The sequence below is a fragment of the Delphinapterus leucas genome, chromosome 10 (assembly GCF_059928025.1).
Source record: "Delphinapterus leucas isolate spDelLeu-1000000601 "Yukka" chromosome 10, BTC_Dleu_Yukka2, whole genome shotgun sequence".
NCBI classification, from domain to species: domain Eukaryota; kingdom Metazoa; phylum Chordata; class Mammalia; order Artiodactyla; family Monodontidae; genus Delphinapterus; species Delphinapterus leucas.
In genome coordinates this window covers 32,477,426-32,490,071 of record NC_143138.1, presented here as the reverse complement: position 1 = coordinate 32,490,071, position 12,646 = coordinate 32,477,426, and the positions used below count along the sequence as shown (strand labels likewise).

The 12,646-nt window shown below is 44.6% G+C and overlaps 1 protein-coding gene across 7 annotated transcripts in view; it reads right to left on the bottom strand.

Annotated features, from left to right (window-relative positions):
* Window positions 1–12,646, bottom strand: part of ZNF318 (zinc finger protein 318) — a 26,606-nt gene extending 13,960 nt beyond the window's left edge. For 3 of the 7 annotated variants that reach the window (XR_002645767.2, XR_016394609.1, XM_022581961.2), the window contains exons 1-4: window positions 11,808–12,445; window positions 9,217–9,368; window positions 3,650–4,289; window positions 1,198–2,640 (exon numbers count right to left, since the gene is read on the bottom strand). Coding sequence is in view for 4 of the 7 variants with exons in the window: in XM_022581961.2 (XP_022437669.1) it covers window positions 1,198–2,640; window positions 3,650–4,289; window positions 9,217–9,368; window positions 11,808–12,269 (2,697 nt within the window). In the remaining 3 variants the exon portion in view is untranslated. Of the gene's footprint in view, window positions 1–1,197; window positions 2,641–2,718; window positions 2,819–3,649; window positions 4,290–9,216; window positions 9,369–11,807 lie in introns of those variants that run through there. The other 4 variants (XR_016394610.1, XM_022581959.3, XM_089918693.1 and 1 more) reach the window with 4 other exon arrangements.

The window sequence follows — 12,646 nt, the reverse complement described above, 5'->3', positions numbered from 1 at the left end:
CTAAAGCCCTTATCTTTCAACTGTATTACTATCACCTAATGGAAAAACAAATATGGCTTGTCTATATAAGGAGCTCATGTGAAAAATCTGTGTATTGTCAGCCCTGACTTAAGTACTAGGTTTTTAAACGTAAAGGGAAAGCACTAGTCTCCAGACAGTGTCTCTGCAGTCTTAGGTTTTGTTGTATGGAACGTATCTTCCTATTTACCAAAAGACTTAAAAAAAAAAACCAAAAGACTGAGGTTCAGGGCACCCAAGTACCATGGAAAATTAAGAGGTGTTTTTTGTCTTCTCAAGGATTAGCTAAATTTCTGTTCAACTGGAAAAAAAAATGAGATTAGGCCTACAATTTTGCCTTTTCTACTTTTCTCCTCAGGTCTTAATTATTTTATTAGCAAACCAAATTTACACATATTACAATTTTATCATCCTTAGGTCACCTTGTTTAACAAAATGAGTTTTCAGTTATTAAGGACCTGTAAAATTAACAGTACATATTAATTTTTCTATTCAAAATTCTTCTATTCTGTATTCCTCATCCCTACATAATTTTTACCTACTGCTCTAAAGCATCTAGAATTATTATATCTTTACCCCAGCCACTGCTCCCTTTCTATAGCCTGGGAACCCGATGAACAGTATAAAAACTACTTTTTTAAAAAAAAGTATAAAAACTACTTTTGACACTATAAAAACTACTTTAAAAAAAAGTATCAAAAATATTATTATTCCTGGACTCTTAAGTTAAACCAGAATAAGCAAAGCTTACTTCTTGGTTTAATTACCAAGCAACTAGTTATTAGTTTTTAAACCCCATAATCACTACAGGAAAAAGATCCAAAACTCACTGGGATGAAACATAGATTTCCTGATTTCTCTTTCACCCAGCCCAATTTTGGTTCCTCTCTCCCTGATGAGGTCGTATTAAAGACTTCAAGGTTCCCAGCTCCTACCCATAGGGTCCTAAAGCTGATAATTCAGATAGAGAAATAAACTTAAAAAAGAAGTCTAGCAATCACAGTGGGACCTACGGCCAGACTTTAGTCCAAATGAGAAAACATAAAAGAAAAAACTATGGTAAGACAGCAGTCTCTAAAGACTGCCTTGGGCCTTGCAAATTTTCAGCTCCCTCTAAAAGATAAAAATTTATGTTAAAATAGAAGATTCAGGCACAGGATGCCCAAAGCTAATATTCACCTTCTGTTTCTGGGAAGCCCGGTTCTTCTCATCAGAGATCTTCTCCGGATTATATCTTATGAGTGATGGGATGGACACATGGACAGGCACTTGGGCAGGAGGAATTGAGCCCAGCACTGACTCCTCCTGCTTGGGCTCATCAGGAGTCACAGTGGGGATCACACGGAGATTGGGACGGCTACGGGTAGCTTGTTTGGTAACTGGCATTATCCTGTGTGGTTCAGGTAGAGGGTGGTTTGAAGGTTGGGAGGCAGGGTACATGGGCCACCTTGAGGCTGCATATGCCATGTAGTGCCTATAGGCATCAAAGGAAGCAGGGGGAATGGCAGGTCCCTGGTAGTTTGGAGGTATCCGAGCTGCAGCAAACTGAGAGGCCCTTGGCATATGAAACTGAGATAAAGAAGCAGGGTGTGGAAGTCTAATTGGGGCAGATGGGGCTGATGGCAACATGCACCTGACTGCAACAGATGACTGAAACCCACTGCCAACCACCTCAGGTCCTGCAATATGGCCCATTGGATGGTCAGACTTTAGGAACGGGGGGCTGTTTTTTGTGAGCAGGTAAGGATCCACAGGGGAGACTGGGTGTGGATGGGATACCTCTGGGGAGTGGGTATTGCTATGGTGTGCCTCTCCACTCTCCAGTCTGTGAGGATCTGCAGAGCGCCGATCAGCTGAGAAATGGCGGTCAACTGAGGAACAGCGGTCTGCTGAAAAGTGCCGGTCAACAGAGGAACGGCGGTCAGCAGAGGAACGTGATGGCTTCTTGCCATGAAGTCGTTCCTGGGTGCGTGCAGCCAGTTTGCTAATCTCTGCTACTCCAATATCCAGCCCTATGGTCTTGAGCAAGTCATGAATCTTTGCATATTCTGGACTGGTCTCTTCTATTGATTCTAGCTTTACAGCTGGAGCTGAAGAGGGTAGGGAGCTTCCCTTCTGCCTCATAACTTCACTTTCAGAGCCAAGGGGCTTTGGTGGAGATTCTGCCTTTAAATCCTCTTCTTCATCCCCATAGAGAAATTTCTCCTCATCCTCAATGTCAGGGAAGCTACGTCGCCTCTTTTCCTGTGTACTGGTAGAATCTGCTAACATGCTCAGAATGCAGGAGAAACCACTGCCATCCTGGCTAGCTCTCTCATGAGGAAGCAAGAAGTCTGTGTGTCGCTCTGGTCCCTCAGCCTTCATATCCAATTTTTCCTTGTGGCACAGAAAACTTCCAAACTGCTCTCTGAGGGGACTGCTGTCTTTGGGTATCCCAGAGAGGGGGCCCCATTGGTAGAGGTTGCCCTGAGATTCCTTCAGGGTAGTCTCTACCACAGTTCCCTTGCTGTTTTCAACCTCTGAGGCAAAAGAAGCAATAGCACCACTTAGTGGAAGAGATGAGTGTCCAGAGTAAAGGGAGTGATCCTGGCTGGAGCTGGTACTGCTGGAAAAACTCTCAAGCTGCAAAGACAAACATAACTGAATTAGCCTCTATGTAGAATCTCAGAAAACTAGTAATTGAGATAAATACATAAATACTTTGCTCTTCTTGAATTAATAGGGAAAAGATAAATGTGGATGAAAGGGAGGTCCTTAGCCAGGTTCAAGATTTGGGTTCCCGTTTCTCCAGATGGTTCTGCTGTAGCAGGGGGAAACAGAAAAGAAGGCAGATTGAGTCTTCATTTTTGCCCATTTGTTGTAGTCTTTATCAAGGAATTTGAATTCAAAAGGACTTTAGAGATGCCCTAGCTTACTTGCTTTCTTTTTTATGGATCCCTGAAAGAAAAAAACATAAAAGCAGAGCTACTTTGGTTGAAGTAGGGTCAGGAAACTCTGTTAATCCTAACTGATCGCCTTCCCTTACTTCCCTAAGTGCCCTCAGGCACTTCTTCAGAAACATTTAGCTCCTAAAAGGACAGGTAAAAACAAGTGCTCATGCCTGACCATCTTTTCATAAGTGAGAAAAAAATATCAACGTCCAGAATGGTTAGGTGACTTATTTAAAAATCACACAGCAAGTTGGTGGTAGAGACGGGTCCAGAATCAGAATCATCTGATTTCTGGTCTACTGTCCTACCACTCATACATTTTTTCTTCTCTTTAAAGAGAGATGAGGAAAATTCAGATCAGCTCCTCCCTTTGCTCTTCAAGCTTCATTTCCAAGAAACCCATATTCAAAGATCCTAAAGGACTATCCAATTTAGAGGCAGAAAAAAAAAAACTTTAATAGATACTCTCCAAAATGTCTGTTTAGAAAGCCTAATACATGACAGTAGAAGCCCTCTATTGTTGCATTATGAAGCCTACAGTTTCCTTTGGAGAGTCCTGGAAGGTACGGCTCATAGGCATAACAATGTTGGTCCAACACATATTCCAAAGATATCTTAGGGACACAGCCCCCAGGAAAGTAACTAGGCTTTAAAATATTACAGGGACTAGCAAGAGACCCTAGAAGAAATGCAGCATAGACCTGCATGGAAGGCTCCATGTCCACCTCAATCCGTTTTTTCAGTATTGACTTCTTGGGCATCACAGATACTTCCTCTGGCCGATGTAAAGAATATCCTGGCTCCGATGCTGTTAGGACACCTGACAATCCAGGGATGGGACAGCCAGTGCCACCACCATCAACTCCCACCAGTTCCTGACTCAAGCTCCTACTTCGTTCCTCCTCTTCCTCTCGTTTTCGCCTGGCAAGGTCCAGCTCTCGAAACTCAGGGTCTAAAAACCTAGGACTTGGGCTCCGTCTACGCTGTCGATAGTTGCGGGCCCCCGATGTAAAACTTGTGTGATCACCTCCCATGCTGTGTATCTTCTCTGTGTCATCATAACGGGGCCGTTTGGCCTCCCGGCTCCTTTCCTCAGGTCGTATAGAGTAGGAGCCTTTGAGTTTGTCTCTATTCCGTTCTGTTCCCCGCAACAGCTCATCATGACAACTGACATGGGGACTATAATCAGACCGATGCAGGAAAGTTTCTCTTGCTCGGTAGTCCTCGTCAAGTTGTCCCAAGAAGGGACTGAGAGGTGCCTCCTCCCGGGAAATATATCGTTCAAGACCTCGAGAGCACTGGGAACTTCGAGTGAAGACAGAATCATCAGTCAGGTCATCCCTGAGAAAAGAGACAAGCATCACTGAATATAATGGACTTGGAAAGAGCAAGACCAGACAAGGCTAAGAGACTGACATCTGGCAAGGGGGCTGTAGAATGCTTAGAACAAAAGACAATAATCATGAAGTCCAAGAACAAATCTATGTATATACATGGAATACTTCTTCTCCCTTTCCCCAGGGCACAAGCAGCTGGAGCCTCTAACCAAAGACACTACTAATGTATCTAGACAGAATTCTTAGGCTAATCTCTCTGATTAGACTTTGGGGATGCATAGTATCATGCTAGGGTCTGGGAGATGCAAAAACACCACTACCAGACTACAAAGAGACATGGGTTACCCAACTTCACACTAGCTAAATTCTAGCTCTTTGCTACTAAAACTGTGGTCTGAATCAGCAACATCAGTATTACCCAGGAAGTTTTTAGAAATGCAGGTTCTCAGGTTCCACTCAGGCCTACTGAATCAGAATCTGCATTTTAACAAGCCCTCCAGATGATCTGTGTGCACTTTAAAATTTGAGAAACACCAGTTCAGATCAGTGATTTTCAAGCTGTGTTCCACAGAGATTCTGAAGAGTGCTCAGGAGCTGCCTAAAGGAAGGAGGTTAAGAGCCTGCATGGCTCTGGGCCTTCCACCTCACTGAAATCATACTGGTCCCAACTTTATCTGTTTATATAATAAAGTTCTATATAATATTTCCTTTGGGAAAAAAGTTTCACTGTGGGGAAAAAAAATTTTTTAACCATTGATCTATCCAATTGGCATGATTTTCTCATAAGTTTTAGAAGGTTCTCCAATGCTTTGTTTTGCTGGCTCATATATTAAAAACCAAAAAACTCCCTCACAGCCTGTTTGTTACCCTCTTTCCTGCCTTGCCTGGATATCCACAAGCACTCTGCTAATCTTTGGCCCAGAAAGAGTATGTGATGGTTTATCTCACTATATATTTTTATTTTATAGAAATAAAAAGGTCTTAGACTTTCATGGCATGAAGGTAAAAATACAGGATTGGACTTCTGTCCTTTTAGTGCAGATCTCTATATCACACACAATATCCTAATCTTTTTGGGCACTATGGTCAGAGTTTCTATTGCCCCCTAAAAGCTTCTGACTTAAATCACAGAAATAAAGATCCCCTAGCACTTTTAAGCATACCACTTTGAAAAACTTACATGTCACTCACACTTCAGAGTGAATTACTGTTCAGAGGATGGTAATTATTGCTGTCTTCTACATGCTAGTAGCTACTTGTTTTTTTGTGAGTTTTGAGAAATGACTTTTCTTTTTTTTATAGCTGTTTTCCTATTTCTGGGACTAAGTAGAACATCAAAGAGTTGCTTTTTCTCATTCGCCAGCCCAGCCTTTGTTCAGTTTTAGACCTGGGTAACAGCTATAAATAACTTTATGAAAGACTATAAAGGATAAACTTTATCACCTCCTCTATAAGCATGCCACATATGGGAATTGAGGTTCCTGTTATTCACCTCCTCCCTAAGAATTTGGGGAATTCTGAGGTCCCAATGTACTATGAAATAATAGGAAAGAATGAGAATGACCAAGGATGATCTCCGAAATCGAACGTAACTAGAGTAAAACATTTTACTCTGTAGGTTTGTCAGCCACGAAGACATCTATTTCCAGGGAGGAACATCCATGAGTTGAGTCACTGCACTGCCAAAACACCATCTACCATACATAGTCTCTGATCACATTAGTGTAGAGGAAAATCACAGGCTCCATGGGTAGTGGAAAGTTCATCCATGCTCCCACATTCTGCTCCTCACCAGAACTATTACATGTCTCCACCAAGCAACATACTAGCCCAAGATCTAATCCAACATTAAATATCAAGAAGCTAGAAATAATGAAATGGCTCTCAGAAAGACTCACTTTAAACTTGCAATCTCCAGCAAAAGGAGGCAAAAAACAATGAAAGAAGGAATAGAAACAGTGAAAAGAATGAGCTATCATGTAAATACAGGCAGAAATCAGGTTGATTAGAAGCTCACGTCCTCCTTCCCCAGTTCTCCCAAAGGATAAGAGAGAGAATTGGCTGCAATAAAAGTAAGTCCTAAAAAGGGCCCCGATCCCCTGCAGCTCAGAATAGTCCACTGACAAACTCTCTCTGAAAGCTTTGGTTAAGTCCAACTCTTTTCTAAAATAAAATCTACTTAAAAAATTGATTGTTCAATGTAGGGATGGGTACATGGAGGCTCAGTGTACTATTCTACTTTTTCTGTGTTTACAAATTCCATTAAAGAAATTAAGAAAACATATAATATACATCCACATAAGTTTGTACACCAATGTTCATAGAAGCATTATTCATAATAGCTAAAAAGCAGAAACAACTAAAATGTTATCCATCCATCACTGATGAATAAACAAAACACACACAATGAAATTATTATCAGCAATAAAAAAGGAATGACGCACTGTTATATGAAAAAACGTGAATGAATCTTGAAAACATATGTTAAGCGAAAAAAGCCAGCCACCAAAGGACCACACGTTGCATGATTCTACTTCTATGAAATGGCCAGAATAGGTAAATCTATACAGATACAAAGTGGATTAGTAATAGGCTTGGGGCGGGCGGTGAGACTAATAGCTAAGGATAAGGTAATAAAAATAAAACTGATCACAGTGGTAGATGTACAACTCTATGAATATACTAAAAGTCACTGAACTGTACACTCTAAATGAGTGAATTGTATGGTACGTGAATTATGGCTAAATAAAGCTGCTTAAAATGTATATAAGGAAAAAAAAAGGTCCTCCAGAACCCAAACTTCCCATTATTTTCCTCTGCTGAATCCCCAAAATGCCTGAAGAAAGTTGTTTGCTTCTGTCTGTTCCCTAAGGCAAATCAGAGGGAAAAAAATTCTACTCCCTCAACCTACGTCAGGGCAAGGAGGAGTTAGGAGATGAGAATTCCATGAATGGAACGTATAATGTGCGTAGTACTTTGATAAACAAGGGAAATCAACCTCACATCCACAAGTTTTTAGAAGCTAAGAATCTTCATACAACATGTTCACGTTCCCTTTTCAGAGTAAGTTACAATCGTACACACAGAGCTGCCATGGTGAGGAGACTGACAACCCTTGATTTGGCTATAACCCAAACCAGGTATTAAAATTTAACAAATTCAATATGGGAAGAGAAAGAATAGAGGGTCTCAGGAAAAAAATAAACACACACCTACATACAAAGGATGGAAATGGCTCATTTCGTTAACTGAACAGTGGACTCACAGTCAAGAAGACATCTTGAGAGTGCCAACATTCCTATGGCCTGGTTTTAGCCGACAGTTATTATCCACACAAACTATACTGAGCAAGAGTGCTGGGGGCAAAAAGTCTAAAGAATGGCCTGGGACCTCCTTTTAGAGTCTTAATCTCACTTTCTCTAAAATAAATGTGTCTCTCTCAAACAGTATTCGTGAAAGAAGATTACAACCTCAAACATCCTAAGAGGAAATTTTTAATTTTTATAACTTAAACAGACAATTGGCTATCTGAAGCACACATGCATAACAAAGTTTATGGAAAAGTGAGGTGATACTCCAGAACTAACAAGAGGAAATGCTAAAGTTACCTCAAAACCTCAGCAAGGAAGGAAGAGAATCACACCATGCACCACCTACTCAATCATCTCCCAAAATAGAAGCAGCCAGAAATGCAAGAGCTGTTGCCTCAATTAATAGTTACACACCTTGAAACTCAGAAGTTTCACCATTATGTGGCCGTCCCGCTTTGCTTCACTACATTGAATAGCCACTGAAGCTTTGAAGTAAATATTACCAAAGGGCAGCAGTGGTCCTCAGATTTCCTGCCCAGCTGTCCCCAACCTGCCTGCCTATACTCTGTGCACTACTGCATGGACAATCTCAGTTTGAAAGAACATTATATTGATTTATTGCTACTGCTAAACATTTGTGAAAACTCCTAGTGTACTGGGCAGAGACCATTAACAGACATGGTTCTCAGCTCTCAGAAAGAGTGCCTTCCCTGTACTCCCATCCTTACTCTTTTATGAGGTGAAAAACACCTAATGTGATTATTTACTTCCCAGATATACCTAAGTTCCTAGTACCTGAGATCTATATTTAATACTATGGAGTATTAAATGCCCTTTCTCAGCCCTCAGTGGTTGTAAAGTAATAACTAAAATTAAACATTTTAGGGACTTCCCTGGAGGTCCAGTGGTTAAGACTCTGCGTTTCCAATGCAAGGGGCACGGGTTTGATCCTTGGTCAGGGAAACTAAGATCCCACATACCACACGACGCAGCCAAGAAAATATAAAAAAGAAAACACACATTTTAAAAGATCTCTCACTTTCTATTAATGTGTATATGTTTCATATATATATCATGAATTTAGCTAAACCTTTTCTTTTTCATTAATTAATTAATTTTTGGCTGCATTGGGTCTTTGTTGCTACGTGCGGGTTTTCTCCGGTTGCGTCGAGCGGGGGCTACTCTTTGTTGCGGTGTGCAGGCTTCTCATTGCAGTGGCTTCTCTTGTTGCGGAGTCTGTGCTCTAGGCGCACAGACTTCAGCAGTTGCAGCACGTGGGCTCAGTAGTTGTGGCTTGCGGGCTCTAGAGCACAGGCTCAGTCATTGTGGCGCACGGGCTTAGTTGCTATGCAGCATGTGGAATCTTCCTGGACCAGGGCTCGAACCCGTGTCCCCTGCATTGGTAGGCGGATTCTTAACCACTGCACCACCAGGGAAGTCCTACATAATTATTTCAGAGTCTACCCCATTGAGAAAGCCTTTTCTAATGTTATACTTTGTACTGGATGCAGAGTATAACTTCAGTGCTGTCGCCACCCTTTCAAATACATCATTCAGAAAACAGCAACATTTCTAACTTCAAGCACTACTATGGTGTGCCCTGTCTCCGATGAAGCCTACCTGTCCACATCCTCCAGATTATCCGCTGGTGACCCCAGTCGATCACTAAGCCGCCGCCGTTCTGGTATGCCAACACAGAAGTGGTCATTGCCAACAGTGATCCTTAAGCTCTGTTCCAAAGAAGAGTCAGAACGCAGACCAGGAGAGCGTCTCTACAAAAGTAAAAAATAACACAATAAATAGTCAATAAGGTCAAGATATCTCTACATTCAAAAATGTTCTCCTCCCTAGTCACAAAGTTGTGGTCCTACAAGGTGTGAAATGGCTACGGTAAGATTCTACTCCAAAAATAAAGGACTTTAAAAAAATTATCATTTTTCTTAGATGAAAGTCCATGCTTCCAACCCTCCTAATCAGTGACCTCTTATTCTTTAATTTCCTGGTACCAGGCATGGGGCTAGAGGAGTGAATTAAGCCTGCTGCCAGAACCTATACATTTCCAGTAAAGGAGGCAAGCCAAAAACAGGTTTAAAAAAATAATAAAGTACTTCTGATAGCACTATAAAGTCATTAAAACACAATAACATGAAAGAGATTGGGGAAAAGGAGCTATTTCAGATAAGCTGGTTAGAAGAGGCTTTCTCAGGTGATACTACTTAATTTGAAGCCTGAATGATGAGATGTCAGCCTTGCAAAGAACAGATGGAAGATGTTTCAGGCAAAAAGAACATGCTCTGTAATGAGCTTAGCATGTTTTGGGCAACAGAAAGGTGGCCAGTGTGACTGCAGCAAAGTGATAGAAGATAGAAGTCACAGTTAGGGAACTTGGATTTTTATTCCTAGTTTAACAGCCTACAGAAGGGTTTCAAGCAGGGGAGTGATATGATCTAACTACATTACTTCCTCCAGATGCTCACATTGTTCATAACCCTCATCTTCTTCAGGTCTTTATTAAAAAGTCACCTTCCCAGAAGGCCTTCTCTGGCTACTCTATCAAAAATTATAACTCCCTTGTTTTCTTTCTCTCTTAGCACTTAATCACATTTAACATGCCAAGACTTTTTACTTCTCTATCTTATTTATTATCTGACTCCTGCTGTTACAATATAAGTTCTATGCGGGCAGGGGTTTTTGACAGGTTTGTTCAGTATTGTATCCCCAGTGCCCAGAACAGCATGGTAAATGTTCAATAAATACTTCTCAAATGTATAAAACGAAGGTCTTTAAAAATCATTCTGATTGCTGGGTACAGAAAAAACTGGATGGTAACAAGAGTGTAAAGGAGCCTAATGTAATAACCTGGGCAAGAGGTAATAGGGTTTAGACTAGAGTGATGGCAGCAGGACAGTTTGGAGGATGTATTTTGGAGGTACAGCTGACAGGTTAGATAGATGGAGTTATTCTTACAGATTGGGAGAAGGGAGAGGATCACTGTTTCTGGCTGAGCAATGGGTGATGTCATTTACTGAGACAGAAAAGACTGGAGCAAATAGGTTTTGCGTTGGAGAAGAAAGGGGAGGTTATACAAACTAGTAGTTTTCTGTCTTCCTTACTTTCTCTGTAGTGACTAACATTCAGACTATACATGCTCAGCTATGAAAATCTTAACACAGTGACAAGTCAACTCATCTATGACCAGAGTACCCAGATACTGTTAGAAAGCCACTCAGTAAGACAGAAACTTTGTCACGGGGTGGGTTTTTTGGTTTGTTTTTTAAAGATTGGTGAACTGATAATAAAAACAAATTCCAAAACACCAGATTCTGCCAGGAGGCTCTACTAGCAAGGTGGTTATGGTGAGAAGTCAATATTACGTCTAAACTAAACTTCTTAATCTCATGCTCTGTCCCTTTAGCAGGGAAACATAACAGTTAAAATCAGGGTGTTGGGAACCAGGCAGAGATGAACTGAATCACACTCCACCACTTCTTAGCTGCGTGGCCTTGATCAAGTTACTTAAACCTCTCTGAGTTCCTCAGTTGTTAGATGAGGAACCCTCACCTCAAACGGTCGTTAATGTTCAAAGAGAACGTGTAAAGTGAAGGGCTAAGCATCATTCCTGCCACATAACTAGGTAAGTGGCAGCAGCTATTACAATAACTGTGGGTACCCACACTTCGATTTCGGAGACACAGCTCTAACTTAGAGAGCTAACAGTTTACACTCTCGGTGTCTACCCTGGAACTGTGTAAGCCACCCTAACTCGCCACAAAGACATTTCAGCCATTCCAAGATCCAGGGCGCAGCTCAGGTCTAGGGGGATACAAAACCACGGAACTCTGAGGACACCAACTATTGAAAAAGTATCAGGCACACGGCTTGGAGGAGATTCCCCTTGCCCCGGCAAACTTTTCCACACCTCACCCAGAGTGAGAGAATCAACCTATTGCCAGGAAATGCAGCACTGCCTCCCGACCCGGCGCCCGGGCACGTCCCGAGTCCGTTATTGTGCAAATGAAGCTCCAGGGGCTGACCGGGAACCTCCTGGTTTGGGCGTCGCAGAGGAGGCCGGGGGGGATGGATGGCCTTCGATGTGGGGACCCCGGCCTGGAGGCCTCGGGTCGCCCGGGCTGAGGGCGCTTCTGGAAGCGGGAATCCCGGGCGAGAGGACTGCAGTAGGAAGGGAGTCCGGGTCGAGGGGGTGGGATTACCCGGCTGCCGCTGTCGCCTGGATGGTCTCCGCGGCCGTCCCGGGCGAAATCGGCGCGAGACTCCCCCCGGCTGCTCCCTCGGAAACCGGCCGAGCCTGGCGGGAAGAGTCGTCGGCCCCGCGGCGGCGGCGGAGACGGGGAGCCGCGACGGGCCCGCGGCGGGGACGGGGAGAGGCGACGACCCCGCGGCGGGGACGGCGAGGCCCGGCGGCCGCGGGGCGGAGACGGGGAGCCGCGGCGACCCCGCGGAGGGGACGGCGAGGCCCGGCGGCCGCGGTGCCCTGAGGGCGAGCGGGGTCGGCGAGCCGGCGTCCGCGACGAGGAGGAGCCGGAGGACGGCGGCGAGGTGCGGCGAGACGGGCCTGAAGAGGAGCCGGAGCTGCGGCCGGTGCGCGGGCCGCCCCCGCCGCTCTCTTTAGGCCGGTGCGAAGAGACGGAGGAGCGGGCGCCGCTGCGGTACATGGCTCCGGCAGCCGCGGCCACGGCGGCAGCTCCGACCGGGGGCGCCCTGGACGCGGGCCCCCAGCGCGCCGCCGCAGCTGCAGCCCGGGCCGCCACGGCCGCCGCGCACCGCCCCCGCACCCAGAGCAGCCCCCTCCCCTCCGCCCCGCGCCGCCCCTGGGGCCCGGCCAAGCGCGCCTCCGCGGCCGCGGCTGGCGGTTGGAGGGCGCGAGCACGCGCCCGACACACCCCCCCCCGCCCTCCGGGGCTCCCCGCTCCTCCACTCAGGGAGCGGCCACAGGAGCCAGAAGTGGGGAGGAGCACGGAGGGCGGCGCGGGGCTGGGCGAGGGAAGGCGCGGGAAAGCGCGCGACCTGCTCTCCTCACGCTCCGCCTCCA